The 21697-nt window shown below is 36.2% G+C and overlaps 1 protein-coding gene across 2 annotated transcripts in view; it reads right to left on the bottom strand.

Moving 5' to 3' along the window:
* Nucleotides 1–21086, bottom strand: part of NOL4 (nucleolar protein 4) — a 301716-nt gene extending 280630 nt beyond the window's left edge. For both annotated transcript variants that reach the window (XM_077753822.1, XM_077753823.1), the window contains exon 1: nt 20943–21086. In XM_077753822.1, coding sequence (XP_077609948.1) covers nt 20943–21014 — 72 coding nt within the window. In that variant the 5' untranslated portion in view covers nt 21015–21086. The remainder of the gene's footprint in view (nt 1–20942) is intronic.
* Nucleotides 21087–21697: the final 611 nt, after the last annotated feature.

Raw genomic sequence — 21697 nt, 5'->3', positions numbered from 1 at the left:
AAGAAGAAGAAAAAGTGAGTTGAGCTGTAAGTGAGACATAAACGCCACAGACATTTTCTCAGGTGCATGTACAGCTGTTATGAACACTACCATACTTTAAGTTTGTAGAAAGGAAATATGCACTTTGTTTATAATTGAGTACAAGTCTACACCAATTCCATTAATGGTGATGGGGTCAACTTTTACTTATTCATGCTGTACAAAAAGCACAACATTGAAGAAACCCCATGCACTAAAATACAAAACTATAAAGCAAACTTTGCCTTGCATTTAATAATAATATCAGTTTGTATCACTTATCCTAGATCGGGGCAAAAAAGCCATAAGAATACCGAAGAGAATGCACAAGTCCACAATTAAAATCCATCATGGATGATCCATATACAGGTAATTAAAATCAAGGTTTTTTTTAACTAGGGTTTTTAATTTGCTCGCATTTGTAAATTAATATGTTGCCCAGTTTTTAAAAATACTTCATACTGTACAGAGAATTGTGAGAGAAAAAATAAACAGAACAACTTGAACGTATTTCATCAAGCTATTTTATTTCATTTATTTTATTTTTTAGCGAGAGAAAGCAAGAGTGGGGAAGAGGGACAGAGGGAGAGAGAGAAAATCTTAGGCAGAGCCTAATGTGGGGCTCTATCCCACAATCCTGGAATCATGACCTAAGCTAAAACCAAGAATTGGACACTCAACCAACTGAACCACCCAGGTGCGCTGCATCAAATTATTTTATATTCGTTATTTAATAAGGAAACATAATACACAAATTAAATTCTCATTCACTTTGTCTTTGTCTTATACTATTTCCCTAACTACACACACACACACACACACACACACACACGCACACACACATTTGATTCTTATTCATCTGTTTTATAGAAGGAACTCACACCTTTGCCTGATCTATTAATCTGCTTGCAGATCTTTATTTTTTCTGACTCTCCAAAAACTTATATTAAAATAATTCAGAACTTAACAAAAAAAAAGTCCATGATGCATACCTGACCTGAATATGTTAATTTACATGGAGCTATAGTCCACTGGAACTGATTGGGCTGCCCAGTAAATTCTTCAACAAATAGGATTTGAGCAGAATGTTCTACTGATTTTCAAAGGATTTCTACTATACACCCTATCTACTTATATAAAAGAGAAACCTTCCATTGAAAAACTGACGGGTAAATGTGGAGTTAAAGACACCCTGTGTTTGCTTCCAGGTCCCTATGCTCTCCACAATCTTCCCTTTTCCCAGTGCTAATAAGGTGCGTAGGAATCCCTTTGAGACAGATTTATCACTGACCTGGCCCAATTGTGTTACTTGCCCTAGTAAGTTACTTAGCTCCAAACCAAGTGTTTTAGAATCATTATTAATCATATTACATTTCTTTTCATAGTTTACCTCTGAAAAACAAGCCACCGTAATGGTCACAAATATGTTTGTGTTCATGTGTACCTGTGGGCATGGAAAAAAATATAAAGTCCCGCGGTGCATCTTAGAAAAGAAATTTTAGCAAGTATTTTATCACATTACTCTCTGTGGTGTTATTCTGGCAGAGCACTTGCCATGTCACCACATGTTATATAAGTGGATCAAAGCACTTATTTGGGGGTGTTTTTCTTGGTGTTCAGAATCCATTTTATGGGGAGCCGTGCCAAGACACCCTACTCTCCTTGAATCCTTTTTCCCCACCCCACACTCACTGGGGCTCACAGACCTCGGAGTCTTCTTAAGCACAGGGAGAAAAGACCCTCCGAATAGACTCTTCACATCTTACACTCGTTTCTGGAATAATATTTCTCCTGCCATGGAGGTGAAGAAGCAAAATAATTTCTTTCTCCTTATCTAGAATTTTCCCTCGCAGGCCTCTTTGAAATTAAGAATCCTAGGCAACCTTCATTGCTGAAGTTCTTAGAATATTCAGAAAAATGAAGAAATATTCTTAAAAAGCTCTTAAATTATAGGGCATTTGAATAAATACAGTCCATAATTAAAGCCCTGTCTTTTGATCCTCTCAGTACCCTCCTGTAACCCCATTTAGAGATAACATTGAAAGCCCACACGCGAAGCCTCTTTAGAAATCGAGGCAGGGGCAAAATGCCCTTATGGTTCCCTCTCTAATGAAAGGCCCTGTTTCGATTTGCTGAGAGTGAATGTTTGAAGTGCTAAATCAACTTTAAATAGACATTCATAAACGGTGATAAAACTCAGGGATGTGTTCTGCTAGGCTCTCCATTTATCAAAGTCCTAACATCCTTCATGCGGTATGTAACAGTAGTTGCAAATAAAACCTAGAAGGGAGGAAAATTGAAAAATATTTTGATTCAAACACTTGAAATACCATTCTACTAATACTATAATTAATTATATGAAATGCTATAATCACTCATAATGTCTATTTCCTTGACCCACTCTTCAAATCTAATCACTTATTTGTTTCTAGGATAGAAATTGAGCATTGAATACAGAGTACGGAACATTTTCTAAAACACTGATAAGGATAACATGTCACCTGAAAATGTGTTCTTAGAATTATATTTTGGAAGGAGAGAGAGTATTTACTTAGAATTTGTCCATGAGGAAACACTGTATCTTTTTAGTAATAAGAAGTAAAACATAACATGAACGGATATTAGTCTTGCTCTCTCTGCACTAAACACTAAGAGGACAAGTGCCTTATGACAAGCCACATATATTGCTTATAAAAGAAATTAACATCCAAAGGAAGGACTAGAATCAAGCCACACTGAAACTTATAAACTAATACCAAACATTATTTAACATGTAAACAGCTGTGAGGCATCTCTTTCTCAGAAATGTTTTTCCTATGAATCCAGACTTATTTTCTTAGGTTTGTATGCTTTACATTTTTCATTGACTTTTTGCATTCATTATTTTAGACAGTAGCTAACCAGATTTTACAGTAGTTTTTTGATAAGTGGATCAACTGGTAAAAAGAGATGAAATGACTTGCCATTGTTATGTAACAAAAGACAAAGCAAAGAGCTGAAATTCAAGATCAGATCTCCCAAATACTTGGGGTCAAAAGAAAGCAGAAACATTGAAATAGATTTTTCTTAACTGTAGATTTCAAAAACACCTGAATTATCGAAGTGTCCTCACAGGACAAAGTCAGCACTTGTGAAACTTCCTTAAACTTGAATTATGGAGGAAGATTTGTTGTTGCTGCTCTTATTAAGTTTGAATTGGCTGTGGTTGAGGGGCGGGGATGTTGGGTCCCAACATATTTTTTTTTCATTATTTACCACTTCTAAAGACCTTAATTCCTCTCTATATTGGACATTATTAACACTCTTTTCAATGAAAATATTATATTTTTCATCAACAGTGCAGAATATCATGAACCAAATTATCACAAATTAGGTGTAGAAATGACCTCTCCCATCAAAAAATATAATATTTCTACATAAAAATAATTGAACTGGGGCATCTTTTGATAGATTAAACAATAAACTTGGCCTCTAAAGCAAAGATAGTATGGCATTAGTAATCTAATGATAAACAGATCCACCCAATGAAGACCTATTAATCAAGTCCCATAAGAGGCACTGCTATTGATCTTCCACTTGTGGGTTAAAACAACAATGGAAAAATAAAATCAGGGACTCATTTCTGAAAAGTTTACTGGCAAATTTTATGACTGAAAAGAGGATGGGCATTTTACTTTGCCATTGTCCCTGCCACTCTGAAGAAAAAAGAAACTGTATTTTTCAAAATTTTACGATTATAAAGCCAAATTCTGGGCTTCCTCTCAACACAGCTCTGTTAAGGCAAAAATGTCAGCAATCCAAATAGGAGCGCCTGGGTAGCTCCATTGGTTGAGCATTGACTCTTGACTTCAGCTCAGGTCATGATCCCAGGGTTGCGGGATTGAGCCCCACATCAGACTTCATGCTGAGGGTGGGGCCTGCTTAAGATTCTCCTTCCCTTTTCCTCTGCCCCTCTCTCCTGCTCATGCTCTCTCTCTCTCTCTCTTAAAAAATTAATTTAAAAATCAAAAAAGAAACTTAAAAGGTCAACCATAGTTAAATTGATTTGCAAATTTTATCTTATAAATTCAATAACATAATTCTTTAAGTTTTCTTAAATTTACTTTTGAAGAGCAGAGCTTTGTCTTCAAAAGTAAACCTTTTCTAGCTAGATCTGAATACCTGAAGTAACACTGAGTTAGAAAGACTGAAGAAGTTAATCAATCAATCAAAATAATATAATAACAAATTGCCGCTTTGCTGTACTTTCTCTCAGACTGTGTGTCTCACAGTTAGAAGATGCAAGTTTAGCTCATTAACCCAAGCCATAAAATTGTGATAGCAGCATTGCTAACAGAGAAGAATTTTAAAACAGGGTTCTTTGTTCTATGTCTCTTTTCCTCAGTCCCCAGCCTCTTCTTCTCTAATTTTAACTGTTTAATTTCTGAATATTTTCAGTAGAAAAGTGTTCCAAATGTACTCAGTTTGTATATATGTCCACAATACTCTGGTTCCTGAAATGGTACAGAGTTGACAATTTTCAAAATGAAGATATCATTCAATATATGCCAACTATAACTCACTCCTCCTGTTTTATACAAAAGGAAATGTTTCCTGAGCAATACATGTGCATTTACGTTTTCCATGAATTGAGTCCTTAAAAACTGCTTATGCTAAGGATTCTACATGGGTTTTCTACTTTAGTCCTCACAACAATCCAGGGAAGAGATTACTATCATATCACCACTGTCATCTCTGTTTAAAGGATGAGGAAACTAAGTTCCAGAGAGGTTGTAAAACTTGTGGAACAAGTGAAGAGACAGTATTCAGGTGACAAGCTGGTTTCAGAGACTATCCCTTTAATCACTGTATTTTATAGCCTCTCCTGCTTATCAGCATTCAAAAAGAAAGAGAGAGAGATGGTCTCATCCATAAAGAGTTGGAATACTAATTTCATAGCATAGGCTAACATGCTGAAACATTTTTCATGTTCCCCAGTGTGAGGTTCTTTGTAAGATTAAGGTGCTCTAACTGGCTTGGGGTGACATTCCCAATACAAGGGGCAGTCGAATTTTCTGTACCTTGGTTCAGGTTACAAAGTTCCACAAGAAACACACCAGACTGTGCAGGAACGATGGACCGCTCCACCTGCAGGAAATGAGCTGTTGAGCAGAACCCGTGGCCAAAGTGATGTCTTTGAGACAATGCTGTCGTATTTAACAGCCAGGAACAAAAGTCACGGGGCTTCTGCTTTTAATAGAATGTACAAGAAGGAGTATGAGTAGCCTGTTTCTAAAGGAATAAGCATTCTAACTGTTGAAGGAAATTTACCAGTAGAGAAGTCATTCTTGGTTTAAGAGTCAAGCCTAACACGTGAGCTGAAATGGAGACACTGTATGATGCTGGCGAATGATAAGCATTAGCACACGCTTCTTAAAGCAAGACAAAACAGCTAAAGTCCAAAGATTTATCAACCCAAATCACACCATTTTGTCTCAGGTTCACTAAGGTTTTCACAAACAACACAAAACAGAATTAATGTTGCTAAATATTAGTAATTTGTAAAAGTAGTAGGCAGGTGCTGAATTTCATTATAAGTTGTGTTACTTCTCAGCTTGATGTCTTGGTATATAGTTTGCTCCATTTCAGATTCTGAGCCTCCGAGCAAATAAAACTGGTCTAATCATACTATTTTTAAAATTACTTTTGCCTTCACTTTATAAAATTAATTTAGAGAATAGTGATAATACTTTTATTTCACTGGAATTAAAGCCATGTTTGTTGCTGGATACCATGTAGTAACTTATGGAAGAATTTGCCCTGGGAGCCAAACTTTTGATATCTTCTCTTATGAACCTTCTTGAGATTCTGAACAAAAAATAAATTAGAAGTAGTCTGCTAGTGAAATTTATCTTGCTACATTTGGTACTGTGATATATAATATTGTGCTATTCTATCACAAACCACCTGCAGTGTACATAAATGGATAATCCAACTATAGAATTGCATTTTTAAAAAGTAATAACATTTAGGGCTACCCAGGTGGCTCAGTTGGTTAAGCACCTGACTCTTGATATCAGCTCTGGTCATGATCTCACTCACAGTAATGAGATCAACCCCCGCTGTGGGCTCTGCACTGAGCATGGAGCCTTCTTGGTATTCTCTCTCTCCCTCTTTCTCTGCCCCTCCCCTGCTCACGTGCTCTCCCTCTCAAAATAAATAAATTTTTCCAAAAAAAAAAAAACTAACAAAATTGAAAGATAACTGAATAAAGCCTATAAATCTAAAGACCCCATATGTCCTGATTCATAAAGAAATAGCAGCACATGATAGTCCAGAGAGACCTCTATTGGGGAAAGGGAAGTCTTAGTACAAGGGTAGTATCTTCTATTAAACAAGGGCTACTCTGCTTTTATCTACTTTACACATTGTGTATCTTTGAACACACTTGAGAGGAAGGAATTAGAACAAAAAAAAAAGCCTGCAAATACTATAACACCTGGCTCAGACATTTTTCTAGATGTATTGCAAAATTGAAATGTCCAGCCAGTGGTCTGCTCTTATATTTATATGGATTCTCTTTCACCCATTTCATGCATGAGAAAAGATGAGCAGTAAACATCATTGTACTTCTACAGAGATAATTACTAGTTTGCAGAGGTGCATATGGAAACTGTCTATCAAATATGAACACATTTATGGGGCAGCCGGGCAGCTCAATCAGTTGAGCATCCAACTCATCATTTCAGCTCTGGCCATGATCCCAGGGTCATGGAATCGAGTCCCACATTGGGCTCCACACTGAGCACAGAGCTTACTTAATATTCTCTCTCTCCCTCTGCCCCTCTCACCTGTACACTCTCTCAAAAAAAAAAAGAAAAAAACAAAGATGAAAACATTTTCATCTTTCACCTAAACATTTGCACTGACAGTATAATTATCCCTGAATACTTCTACATATGGTTCTACACTACTACATGTCTGGATATATCAAATTATTGGAATCACCTATTACTAATTATTTGATTCATTCTAAAGTCATTCTGAAAAATGCTTTCATCATGACTCAACATAAATGCTCTCAGATAAAAAGTGCATGTATAGTAATATTCAAATAGCCTAAAAGGCAGGCATTTGGCCAACCTACAACAAAACTGCATTCACCATGGACCTCAACAACTTTTGCTTCAAAACCCTAAGTACTGTTTAGAAAGATCTGGGTGCTATGTTGTATCTGTCTGACCCCTAAATGCCTGTGAAATGACCAACTGCATTCCTTTACCTGAATAATGTCTCCAACTCCAAAACCAGGTTGATGCTGCATTTGCACCCCATCCCCAAAGTCATGGCTGTACCCTGACAGAAATCCCATTGAGTTCCTCAGACTCCCGCACTATGGCTTGATTTGCTATGACTCTGGTGCCATCATCATTTGCTATTTTCAGTCAAAGCATGGTCCACTTTTCCTTTTCCTTCTTTCTTTTGTGATCATCTTCTTTCTTCTTGGATCATTCATCAGCTCTCTTTGCTTTTTTCACTTAGTTGAGGGGGGTGGCATGGCCCAGAAAGGAATACCTAGCGCTGGGTTTTATGATTTTTTTTTATTTTATTATTTTTCACAACTGGAGAAATTTAATTTCTAATAAAAAAAGCAATTGAGGGTAACACAGCAAATTCAGATCATCCTTACACGTATTTGGGGCTATGACTGTTTTTACTTTGAATTACAGATTGAGGGGAGGCACTGCATTTTTTTCTGCCCTTAGGGTCTGTGATGGTTCTTAAATAGGATTTATGGTGGTAGATAAAACACAGCATGCCCAATTAAATATGAATCCCACATAAACATGCAATATTGGGACAAACATCTTAAAATTATTTTGTATCTGAAATTCAAATATAACTGAGCATCCTCTGTCGTATTCATTAAATCTGGTAATCTCACAAGATATATTTATCTAAGATGAGTGAAAATATGGGGTAGAGCCTGAAGGTGATTTTAAATTTGAAACAAACTGTTATGTCAGGAAAATCTAAGAATGTACCAAGAGCTGAAGTGAGAGGCAGGGGAAGTGAAAGTGATTACTGGAAAGTATGGAGGCAATTTGAAATCACAGTCCCCACTTAAAGTCATGCTTTCCAACATTGAAGACCCACAGCACAAGTGTAAATCTATTTTACATGATAAGCTAGCACATATACACATTTATAAATTGATAATTTCTATTTCTTTCCATTTCATTTTTTTTAAAGATTTACAACCCACTAAATCGACTCGATAACTCACTAAGGGGTTGTGATATGTAATACAAAAAAAAAAAAAAAAAAAACTGGTCTGAAGCAGAAGAATGCAGTCTGTCAATGCAAAGACTTTTGATGTGGGGTTGAGAGAAGATGCTGGAGAGGTGGTCAAATTGAAAATGAAGGCTGGTAAATCCAAAGGAGGTCTAATGCGGGCAGGGATATTTTTAGACACTTCAGGTCAAACTGTAGACAGCTCAAAGCGATCTGAAAACTTGAAGCAAATGCATCGAATGTAGTATGAGGGGAATGAATGGTGATGGCAGCACAGTGGCAGAAGTCAGTGTCCACCAGGGACAGGGAGATGCTAAGAGTGAGAGACAAGGGGCAAAGACACTCTGCTTGGGCAGAAGCACAGACATCCACCACAGGATATGAATTGAGGAGATAAACTGAGGGAAGAGCATTCCAGGCCAAGCAGATGACTGTGGAATTACACCATTACACACTAGGAGATCACGGCATAGGCAAACAAGAAATAGCACGTGATGTAATTTAATTACAGTTAAATAACTTTTACTGGAAATAGTTTTTGCTTCATTGATTACAGTTCAAATTTAGCTGTATTGCTTTGCAAAAAAAACCCTTATTCCCTTTTTGTTTTATCTGTTTTATAATGATGTACATCTTTAATTTGGAGCTGTATTTTTTACAATAATTAAAATAGTCACCAATTGAGCAAATGAGACAACATCAAAAAGAGAGAGAATCAAATCAACTGGTAATAGATCTCTAAAGTTGTGGATGCCATTTTTGTCACTTCTTATGTCAGAATGTTTGCCTGTGAAGGAAACAGAGACAGAGACAAACAGATTGTCATAACAGAGAATTCTTGTATTAGATGAAAAAAAGGAGCAGATGGGCAGTGAAAAGTTTTTCTTCGTGCATGTTTCCTAATAGCAAAATAAAGAGAATCCCTCAATATTGTATGTAAATAAAATGACTCAGCAAAGCAAATGCTTATATAATTACTTGCAGCATAAAGAGCTACTTTAAAATACACAATTACATAGTGGGAATTGTGGAGAATTTACTTCCTCTCTTGATTTCCTCTGAAGAGTGTTTATAATACGAAATATTAGTGTTTTTACTGGGCCTTAGGGAAGACTAGCTAGAATTCAACCTTCCAGGGTGCCCAGGTGGCTCAGTGGGTTGAGTGTTGTACTTTGACTCAGGTCATGATCTCACAGTTTGTAAGCTCAAGTCCCACATCTGGCTTGCTGCTGTCAGCTCAGAACCGTCTTTGGATCCTCTGTCCCCCTCTCTCTCTGTCCTTTCCCCACTCACGCTCTCTCTCTCTCTCTCTCAAACAAAAATTAAAAAAAAAAAAAGAATTCAAACTTTCTGGTCTAGAATTTATCACCACATTCAAGCTCTCCCTTGGTTCTGACTGCAATCCCCTCTGTTAAAGTTGACCTTTACTACTACGTGCTGCTAGTCAGTGGGGATGCAGTGCCTCTTTTGAAACAGGTACCTAAGAATACCGTTGCTGCAGTTATTCAAAGCAGACAAGAATTAGGTATCTTGGGGGAAATGGAAAAAAGTGGGGAAGCCAGACTTTACTGCTCGGGAGTCCAGTCAGTCACAGAACTCTCAGAGACACGTGCCGGCAATGTGCAGTGGTGAGAGAATAACCAAGTGCCACAGATGCAGAAATCATTGTCTGAATTCTTGAATTGCTCAACAATCGGCAAATGACAATAACAATTTTCTGAGATACTAAGTTAGAGGATTGACCACATGGTGTCCTTTAGAAAATGTCCCTCAGGGCGTCTGGGTAGCTCGGTCAGTTAAGCGTCCAACTTTGGCTCAGGCCATGATCTCGTGGTTTGTGAATTTGAGCCCCGCATCGGGCTCTGTGCTGACAGCTCCGAGCCCGGAGCCTGCTCTGGATTCTGTGTCTCTTTCTTTCCCTCTTTCTGCCCTTTCCCACTCTTGCACTCTCTGTCTCTCTCTCTCTCAAAAATAAACATTAAAAATTTTTTTGAATACAGAAAATGTCTCTCAACTTGGGGTATTTACTGTGCTGCAGAGGTGACCTGAAACAGAGAACAGGGATGCTTTCTGATTCTCACAGGAAGTCGGGCTTGTGTTGCTGGAGGAACATAACATTCAGGGGAAAGGATGTTACATGGCTTGGAGTATTTGGACAAAGCCAACTGCCTGCCCAAAGGCCTACAGAGTCCTATGAGAAATGTCCTCTTAGATTATACAATAATTATACAACAAATGGATACATAGGTCAAAGATACTATGTTTACACATTCTCTACTTAGAGGAAAAGCATACCAGGATACAGATTTCCTGGTCAAAGCTCCAAATTCTCAAAAGTACCAGCTAAGTCAGTTTCTTCCGGGATTCCCCTCCTTTCCCATTACTGTGGCCAAGGAGCAGAGCCATGCCCAAACACGGCTGTGCCGTATACTGACTAGAAAGGACCTTCCCAGAAAAATGACGGGGATGGGGAAGAGTAGGGTAGATAAAAAGACAAGAAATAGGTAAAGGCTAGTTTCTTTTTCCTATCATGAAATGACACTTGCTTCTGATAAAGCTAGTGAATAATAATGTCAATTCTGTGAAAGTCAAGAATGAAGACATGGGCAGTCAGAGAAAGACAAATATTTTACAACTTCACTCATATGAGGACTTTAAGATACAAAACAGATGAACATGAGGGAAGGGAAGCAAAAATCATATAAAAACAGGGAGGGGGACAAAAACATAAGAGACTCTTAAATATGGAGAATGAAGTGTTACTGGAGGGGTTGTGGGAGGGGGAGGGGATAAATAGGTAACGGGCATTAAGGAATCTGCTCCTGAAATCATTGTTGCACTATATGCTAACTAACTTGGATAAAAATTTAAAAAAAAGAAATGACATTAAAAAAAAAAAGAATGAAGACATGGGTGAGTGTTATCCATAGGCCAACGAGGAGCACAGATGATACAAAGAAAGAAATCTCTCAAAATCTAGTTAATAAGAAGCTATGTAGAGGCACCTGTTTGGCTCAGTCAGTTAAGCATCAGATTTCGGCTCAGATCATGATCTCATGGTTCATGAGTCGGAGCCCTGCATCGGGTGAACTGGAGCCCCCCTTCACGTGAGCTGGAGCCCTGCTCTGGGCTCTGCACTCTTTCTCCCTCTCTCTCTGCACTTGGTGGGATTCTTTCTCTCTCTCCACTCCCCCTCACTTACTCGATAAATAATACATACATACATACATACTTTTTTTTTAAAAAAGAAGCTGTTGATAGCATCTGTCACCCCACAAAAACTCCACATTTAAAAACAAACAAACAAGTTTCCATTCCCTTCAATATAATATGTTTGAAGGAATTACCGTGAAAAACTTTACATATTTTTTCTGAGCCTCAAAACAAATCCTTCACATAATACAAGCTCAACTTGTTACCCAATCTGGGATTTAAAACAAGTCTGGGGGTGCTTGGGTGGCTCAGTTGATTAAGCATCCGACTTGGGCTCATGTCTTGATCTCGCAGTCTGTGTGTTTGAGCCTGGGTAGGGTTCTGTGCCAACGGCTCTGAGCCTGGAGCCTGCTTTGGATTATGTACCTCCCTAGCTCTCTGCCCCTTCCTCACTCATGTTCTTTCTCTCTCTGTCTCTGTCTCTCTCTCAAAAATAAACGTTAAAAAAAATGACACAAATACTTAGAGCAGCATTATTCACAGTAGCAAAAAATAAAAATGAAAATAAAACAAGTCTCAAGGCACCTGGGTGGCTCAGTTGGTTGAGTGTCCAACTTCAGCTCAGGTCATGCTCTCACAGTTCATAGGTTCGAGCCCCATATTCGGCTCTGTGCTGACAGTTAGCTCAGAGCCTGGAGCCTGTCTTCAGATTCTGTGTCTCCCTCTCTCTCTGACCCTCACCTGCTCATGCTGTCTCTATCTCTCTCTCAAAAATAAATAAAACATTAAAAAAAATTTTAAAAAAGAAAAGAAAACAAGTGATGCTGACATCAAAACGGGAACCATTTTCTCTCTACTACTTCATCCTAGTCATCCACATCCTGTATCTTCTTCCTGCTATATTTTTATCGCTATTAAATAATTATATAGGTATTTACATAGGTGCACCCATGCATATGCTTGAAGAAATTCAGGAGATTTTTATTTGTTACACCATCATCATACCCAGGAATACTTAAATCTCTGGATCTGAGTGAGAATCACCCACCTGCTAGTAAGCATTTCTCATCCTTTCTTGTAAAGCTGCACTGTCTCACTTCTACCACAAGGGTGCACTGCAGTAACAATTTACTAGGCTGGACATTAAGAGTTAATGGTTTCTCCAAAAGGTCCACTCCCTTTCAAAGAATATATCTATTCACTGGGACATTATCGTTTAATACAAAAATTATTAACGGCAGGGTTTGTGACATTAGTTGATGATTAACTGGTTTCGGTGAGCGTTTATGTCTGTTGATGATTTCCACTACCAAAAAGACAGCTTCTGAGTATAATGGATTTGCACTATTAATCTGCCCACCTGTGATAATTCTAACTACACCTATATGAGAAATAAATCAATTTTGATGAATGGCGGTACACTAGTCTTCAGTTTCACAATGGCTGTGTAATAACTCTAATTGCCATGCCACTGATTTTTTTTTTCTTCTGAGATGTTTTATACATCTGACTTACTGGGCTAAGAATTTTTAGTTTTCAAAAATAGTATGGCTGCCCTAATATAAAAGCGGATCTAACATTATGTGTACCATGTTTATTTAATAGATGTTTTCAATACTTAGAAATCACCCGTGTAAAACCTATATATGTGTGTGTGTGTGGAATATGTAGGTTTAAGTGTATATCTGATCAAAATAAACCAATGTCTGGAAAAGGAAGTACTGTTTACATCCTGCCTCAAAGATGATAGCATTATTTTTATTTTTATTTAAGTTTATTTATTTATTTTGAGAGAGAGAGAGAGAGGAGGGAGATAATAAGGGAGGGGCAGAGAGAAGGAGAGAGATAATCCCAAGCAGTCTCTGCAACGTCAGTGCAGAGCCCAGTGTGGGGCTGGAACCCACCAACCGTGAGATCATGACCTGAGCAGAAATCAAGAGTCCAGTGCTTAACCGACTGAGTCATCCAGGCACCCAAAAGGTGATAGCAATGCTTAATGGAGCATTCAAGGTTTCCCTGAAAAGAAAATGAGAAGCACCTGTGTTAAAATAATTTTTTTTTACCTTATTCAGAACCCACAAAATTGCATAAATCTAGCAGTCTGTTCAAGGTAAACATGGGCTGTGCCGTGCACAGTTTTTACAGCCATGGGATACACTTCTAATCTTATTTCATTATTTCCGGCGATAGTAACATCTTTATACTATTTAGTTGGTATCAAAAAGGCAAGGACTTCACAAAGACCAGGAGAATGTACTCCTTCAACAAGTGAGTACCTTCTATGATATGAGAAACAGACATGGTGCCCCCGTCATCAGGAACTGTGTCATTATTTTAACATCTACCTAGACAGAAAACATAAAAACAAACAAACAAAAGGAACCTCACAAAAGTAGCATAAAATAACTATCATTGAATAATGTTTTGTACTCATAAAGTCTGAAGGACAAACTAGTTATAATTGTATAACATCATCATTGAATTCAATATTAGAGAATGTCCATAAAAATATCTGAATTTGGAATAATGCTAAGATTTTTTTCTATCTCTATTTGATATCCAGAACAATTGTTTATTTAAGCCATTGTAGGGGCTCCTGGGTGGCTCAGTTCATTAAGTGCCCAAATTCAGCTCACATCATGATCTCATGGTTCCTGAGTTTGAGCCTTGAGTCTGGCTCTGTGCTGACAGCTCAGAGCCTGGAGCCTGCTTCGGATTCTGTGCCTCCCTCTCTTTTTACCCCACCCTTGACTGCACTCTGTCTGTCTCTGTCTGTCAAAAATTAGTAAATGTTAAAAAAATTTTAACACTTTAGTTTATAATAATGAAATAAAAAATGTCCCTGTGTAAAAAAGGCAGGAACCTTCATTCATTTGCTATGTTACTTTGCTTTGATATTTCTTTGTATTAAGTCAAAGAAGTTGGCTTAGAAGCATAACATTAATTTCTAAGTCCCAGAGAATATTTTCAACACTTAGCTTCAGTAATACCCTACCCATGCACTTGACTCTGTGGCAGGAAAGGAGAGAATTCAAATTAGGAAAAAGGAGTGAGAAGGGACAGAAGCATACACTTTTATATTCTATTATTGAATCATGATTGGATAGTACTTTCACTAGAAAATCTGATTTAAATTTCAGAGCTTTAAATCTAATCTTCCTATCAATTTTTAATTTTTGTCTTTCTCCAAAGTTTTAGGTGTAGAATTTAGTGATTCATCACTTACAACACCCTGTGCTCACACATGTGTCCTTCTATCTGTTTTTGAGAGAGAGAGAGAGAGAGAAAAGGGGGGTAGTGGGGGAAAGAGAGGGAGGGGGAGGGAGAGAAAGAGAGAGAGAGAAAGAGTCAGTCCATGCTGAGCGTAGAGTCCGACAAGGGGCTGGATCCCACAACCCCGGGATCATGACCTGTGCCAAAATCAAGAGTTGGAGGCTAAACTGACTGAAACACTCAGGCTCCCCAACCCTTCTATCTATTTTTAAACACTGCTTTCATGTTTCAAAAATATTAAAATAAATGGTATCCTCTTTTTGGAAAATATTTTCAAATAAGGTTTGTAAAGGTTTTTCATCCGTGCCTTGACAACATGAGATCTCAACTTCTGAATATCATACGTGTGTCACAGGTATGGTATGCATATGCCACAGTAGGGTTCATACAAAAGTCAAGGAGATCCTATGCTACCCGGGTGTCAGACATCAAAACACTTATTTAGGACAACTCATATTCTTATTCTGTATACTTCTCTGTGACTGAGTTAAGCTCTGCTAGATACGAAAGGCAGAGGCAAGTTTGTAAAATGACTACACAAGGTGTCAATAACTGCTAGCCTTCTAATTTATTCTCCAACTTTTCTTGCTCAAGGATATTTGAAGCCCACATAAAGATATAGGGGTCATGGTTTTAACCCAAGTAAATTAAATCCTAACTGTAAAACTTGAAGCACTGTGATAGGGAAGGGAAAAACATTTGGAGAGCAAAGCCTCTCTGGCACTAACCGCAAAACTATATAGATAGCCCCTTATTTCAATAGTAAGGTCCAGCAAATCTTATTAAATGCTATCTCAGACTATAAGACCATAAGACAGCTAACACTGATCTTCACATGATTGTTATGTTTACAATAAAGATACAGAAGAAAAACCATAAATAAACAAGGGATACATAGCAAAGTCATCATGTTTTGGACAAGAATAAATGCAACTGACTTATAGTTGTATGTGTGGTGATGCAGCTTAAAATCCTATTATAACTAAGGAGCTGCCTGTTCATAATATGGTTCATAGTATTGCAAAATTTTTAACAAAAGTGGAGTACAGTGAAGATCTGCTGACATTTGATAGTATTTTACGTGCCTTCCTCCTTCGATTACTCTTTTATTTATTTATTTTAATGTTTTTATTTATTTTTGAGAGCGAGAGCGAGAGAGAGCATGAGCAGGGGAAGAGCAGAGAGAGAGGGGGACACAGAATCCAAAGCGGGCTCCAGGCTCTGAGCTATCAGCACAGAGCCTGACTCAGGGCTTGAACCCACTAACTGTGAGATCATGACCTGAGCCAAGGTCAGACACTTAACCTACTGAGCCTTCCAGGTGCCCCTTGATTACTCTTTTAAATTCCTTGAGATATGAAGTCCAATGACTATAGATCCTTTTCATTATTGCTGTTATCATCATCATGATTACTTATAGAAGAATTCTCTAGATAAGAGTGGAGCCGAAATGTTCTTTCTCTATGCTATGCTTATCAGCCAATATGCCTTTTTAACAGCAGGATACATTTCCGATGTTTGAACACTTCTGGTGCCAAGCAATTTACTCATTTTTGTTACTATCTCTCTTGAGTAGCCAGCACAGTGACGGCCCCAGACACGCCATTAACACTGGGGTTATTCCTTGAGTTTGAACTAAACTGAAATGGAGCCCCCTCATTTCATATCTGAGTAAACTGTAGCCTAAGCCAAAAAGAAGTTGAATTATTTGTTTAGAACTCTTAAATTTTAGTGTAGTATTATTTTTTCACACCAGAATGACTACAAATTTTGCTCATTTGTCTCATTATAAGTTGACAAGAATCCTAGAAAATTTTACATAACAAATCGTCAGAAACTGGTGCAAGTTAAAATATGCTATTCAGCCATGGAAACAACCAATAGGTATTTATAAAAAGGACAAACAAAAATTATGCTAGCTAAAGCTTAAGGTTAAGTATTCTAAGTCTGACAGAATAAAGATGTATCTTTTTTTAATTTTCAGAGTAGGAATATACAATACATTCTACATGATATACTATTTTTTCTACAGTACATCCCTAGAAAGGGATGTTCAATTCATACTGAAAACACATTCTTTAAAGAGAGCCAGTTTTAAAGTTTTTCAAAAAATTAATCTGAAAGTAATTTAACAGACTTAAACTTTGGAAAGAGCAAATAAAATGAGTAAGATTCTCATAACCTTCCATCAAGCAGGGGAGCCCCTGAACATGGAAACCCTGGTCTGCTTTCACACTTCCCTTCTGCCCAGTGAAACCTCAGATAAAACTTACACTGTGAACTTCCAGGGATGCTCATGTGTAAGGTGCGATGTAAAAGAATGGATGAAAAGTTATTACTATTCCTATCTCTCAACACAGAGGCATCGGGGCGGCAGAGGAAATTATATCCATGACTATAACTAAAGCAATGACTCATCTGTGTTATTTGTCCTGCTTATTCTTCTACCTAGAACATGAGTAGTGACTGGATAAAGGAGAAATAATGTTATTCCAAAGTTTACCACATGCCAAGCACCTTACATATAGTAACTCATTTATTTCACCACACCATGCATATTGTTATCTCCCTCTAAACAGGAGGAGAAAAAAAAGTAAATAATTTGCCAAAACTGATACAGATAGGAAGTGTTACATTAGAAATCTGAAACTGAGTTTGTTTGGCTTCTAGCCTTTTTTTTTTTTTTTTAGCTAGAGCATATGTTCTCCACTCTGAATTAAATGAATGTAATTATTGGCAGCTATATATGTGAATAATACATGTAGGTTTACTGTATCACACTACAAGTTGTGCGTGTGTGTGTGTATATATATATATACACATTTATATGCAGACTGTTCTCTCTATTGAAAACACTAACTTTTTCCCTTAGTTCCCAGATTTCCACCAGTTCCTCTTATTTTCCATGTAGAAGAAAGAGCTTTGAAATTTAATCCCTTAATCGGACCCTAATTTAGGAAATGTTACTGGAAGGGCAGCTGTGCTTAGCCTGTGATAAATACAAATGACAAAAGACAACTGAAGAAGAGTGACATATTCCCAAAGATAGAGTTCAGGCAGAAGTTGGGAGGAACTAAGTATTAGAAGACTAGACATCTCGCAACAATTTCTTATAATATTACATCACTAATTTTGGAGTAAACTTCCAAATTGCTAAGCACACTTGCATTCAATTTGCAGTACAAAGATTTATTTTAAACTCAAATGTGATAGCTGAATGAGCCATACCTCCTCTCCACTTTGTTAACGTAGATAATCAAGAGTTAACTATAGTCAAATATAATGAAGGAAATACATTGAATGCAGCAGTAATAGTTCATATGTACACAAGGATAAATGCAAAAAAAAAACCCAAAAAAAAAAAAAAACAGCAAAGACCTAAAAGACACTAGAATTCCCCAATGACTGAACAAAATAATTATGATAGCCTTTACATATTCCTAAAATGTGTCATTTTATGTGGATTTTTAAAAAGAGCTTGAGTAGTAAAATATATGCCCTCCAATTTTATCTATAATCAGATCAGACTGCAATGATAGTTAAGTTGTATAATGCCTAGATATTTCAAGGAATGACATACTGCAGATAGGTAAAAACAAATAGCATTCAAAAGTTAATCCAATATTAAAGGACCACCATTTCCTGCAGAGTGAAAACATAGAAAGATTTGCAAAAAAGGCAAAGTAAATAAAATGACCACTAAATCTATTGATAATATTATTAAAACAATATGAAACGCTTTAATGATTAGTTACATAAGTATGATTTCTTGGCCATGTAACAAAAGGGAGAAAAAGGTCAATAAACATAATCATGCATGCGCTATGACTAATGTGTTAGAAGTAGAAAAAAATCTTAAACTTAATGGGAACCATTGTAATTGCAACTGGTATATAGCTAACTCTACCAATGACTAGCCAATTCTCGCTTCAGTCTTGAGTATTAGATACTGACCCAACAGTGTAGGGCCCTAGGACCACTAAACCGTTCCATTGCAAATTGCAGTTGGGTTTATGCCCCTTCAGTTGAACATTTATATTAAATTTTAACATTAGACTTAACTTATTGTAGAGTGATATGCTGGCGTTGCAGTGGTTCATTTTGTTCTATGATGTATTATTATTCTATAAATGGAAATCTTTCCTAATTAGGATTCAATTAAGAGAAAGCAGAAGGCAAAAGATTATGCCAAAGAGAGCCTTCATGATATTAGTAAAGGGTGAAAATATCTTAGATGTGAAAATTAAAAATAAACTTGGGAAAGAATCTGCAAATAGGATGTTTTCAAGAGGGAATAGATGATGTTTCAGTGCTACTTATATATCCAAAGTTGGTATTTCCACCCCAAAATGCAGAAAATGTCTTCATAATATTAATGCAACATAATATATGTTGGAAACATGTTTACCAATTTATTGGAAGTGTCTAGCATGCCTAATAGCAATGGATCACATTCCCTACATTTCATCTAAGAAAATGGTTAGAGTTGGGTCTACGTCATGCTTCCATTTTAATTAAAGGTATTTAACAAATGCACTTCAAGGATTAAATCATTTTAAATTGCTTTTGGCACCTAAACTGACTTGGCTGCCACACTAACTAAGGACAATGAAGCCACTTTTTTGTTTATGTGTTTGTTTTCATTTCACAACTGAACTTATGCATTCCTACCATACAAAGTTCTATCAAGTTCAGGTAGCTATTTCATGAAAATGCATTATCTTAAGAGTATACAGTTAGTGATATTAGTAGATCAATGTATATTTTTTTCTGTTAATATCCAATATCCAAAGATAAAACCCTAGCTTTAGGAGACAAGCAAAATGAGCATGTTCAGTAATATTAGTCTACATAAAAATATTATAAGAAGCTAGGCCATTGTCATTAGTCATGATAAGAATGTCTCCTAGGATATGTAAGTCAAAGAAAGTTTATGTGGCAGAATTATGTAAGGAAACTTACAATAGTGCCTGCCCACAAACCATGCAATTTGGAAACAGCCAAGAAACAAAACCATAGAGAAGGAGAGATAAATACAACATGTATTAGGGGTTATTATGCAACTACAAAGATTCGATATGACCCTGGAAATATAGCAAAAAATAGTTATGGAAAAGAAGCTATTTCTTATGCTCAGTAGCTAATTTTCAAACATATGTACCTGTATTTGAAACTTTGAGCATTTCACACATTTTTCTGTATCTGAAAAAAAAATGGATCCAGACTGATATTGTGTATCAATATAGCTGAAAACAGTCAATAAAAAGGTAGCCAAAAGCAAAGTTCAATAAGAATTCTAAAAAAGGATATTATTTTGATTGCTGATAAAACACTTCTGATGTATACTTTGCTCATATTGGAAAAGAATAATTTACTGTTCAATTTTCCTAGAAAGGATGAAATATCTATAAGATGATTTCATAAAATGTTTGATTATATAAAAGCTAGATTAAAATGTCTAGGTCAAACTGTATATATAATTAGAAGCTTTAGAAATAATATATAACTCCATTTTGAGAATATATATATTTCAATATCTAACAGTTAATTAAATCTATTTTCCACATAATTTACGATATACATAATTGTCTATTTTCATTTTAAAATGTTCAAGGGCATTGGATCTATGAAAACAACATATATATTTTAATCCTCTATTCTGGAAAATTAAGAAATGCATACACTTCAGGACAAATGTATTTAATATAAGGTGTATTTAACATAATACAAGAAAAGTACATCAAGTTTTCTTATCTATGTGAATATAAGTATTAAATATGAAATACTTATAATACACAGTATGATTTGAAGGGGAATGAATATTACGACAATAGTGGTAGTAGAAAAGTCCATATGACCCAGTCCATAATTCATATGTTCTGATTTGAATGTATATTATGTATTGAATATATAACACAAATATATCTTCCCATTTGTGGGCATTTGACTGGGACTACCACATTTTATGTATATTTAAAGAAAACAAAATGAGAGTGCTAGAGACAGATTTAAATTATATGCAATAGACTTAGTGAATATATGACCAAAACGGAACCAGTAATAATAATCATAGTTTAAATGTTGGGTGTGACCATGATGTGGTCTAATTTATATTGAATATAGACTATTTATAAATATTTAAACCATTTTCAACCAACATACATAATATCAAATTTCAAAATGCATGCCTTTCTCATTTTCTGTCTTTTGTTTTTTTAACTTACTGCTTTGTAAGTTCTCTTTTGTCCAGCATGCTTCCGAATTTGTTCCCCATTTGGCCCTGTTTCCACATGCATCGAATAGATAATGTCAAAGAAATCTTCAACCACAGCTACCCGCCGCAAAGACAGCTTCTCATCTACCCCTACACCATCCTGGAAACAAAACAAACAAACAGAAAAAGACAAAATTAATAAAGAAGTGTGTATTTAACACAAAGAGTTAATTAAACAAAAACAGTTTGATAAACTGAGCCAAATCATCCAGATAGCAAACTTCAAAAAATTGTGAGTGAATATTGCATAATTTCACACATTTACATATAGAACTTTAAGAAATATGAAAAAAAGATATTTGGCATAGTGATCATGCTTACCCATAAATAACATCTTCTAAGTTTTATAATGACTTATTTGTTGCCATCACCACATTCTTAAATTATTCTAAAATATATTTTAAGGCTTAGTAATTTTCATTACAACAATTTCATTCTAAATATTGATTTAATCATCCAATCAATATTTATTGAGTTGCTGGGTATCAGAAGCTGTTATTAGAGAAATAAATAACATGAAATCTTTAACCTTAAACACTATATAATCAAAGACGAGACTAAGGGGCAATAAGGGTTCAAGTTAAAAATGTAAGCTCTAGAGACAGTCTAGGTATGAATTTTGGACCTTCCACTCAGAAATAGTATGTTTTGTGCAAAACACTAAAATTCCTCTAAATTTCACTCTTCTCAAATTTCAGTTTTCTC

This window comes from Crocuta crocuta, unplaced genomic scaffold (genome assembly GCF_008692635.1).
Source record: "Crocuta crocuta isolate KB4526 unplaced genomic scaffold, BGI_CrCroc_1.0 scaffold231, whole genome shotgun sequence".
Classification (NCBI taxonomy): domain Eukaryota; kingdom Metazoa; phylum Chordata; class Mammalia; order Carnivora; family Hyaenidae; genus Crocuta; species Crocuta crocuta.
This window is presented reverse-complemented; position numbering and strand designations above follow the sequence as displayed.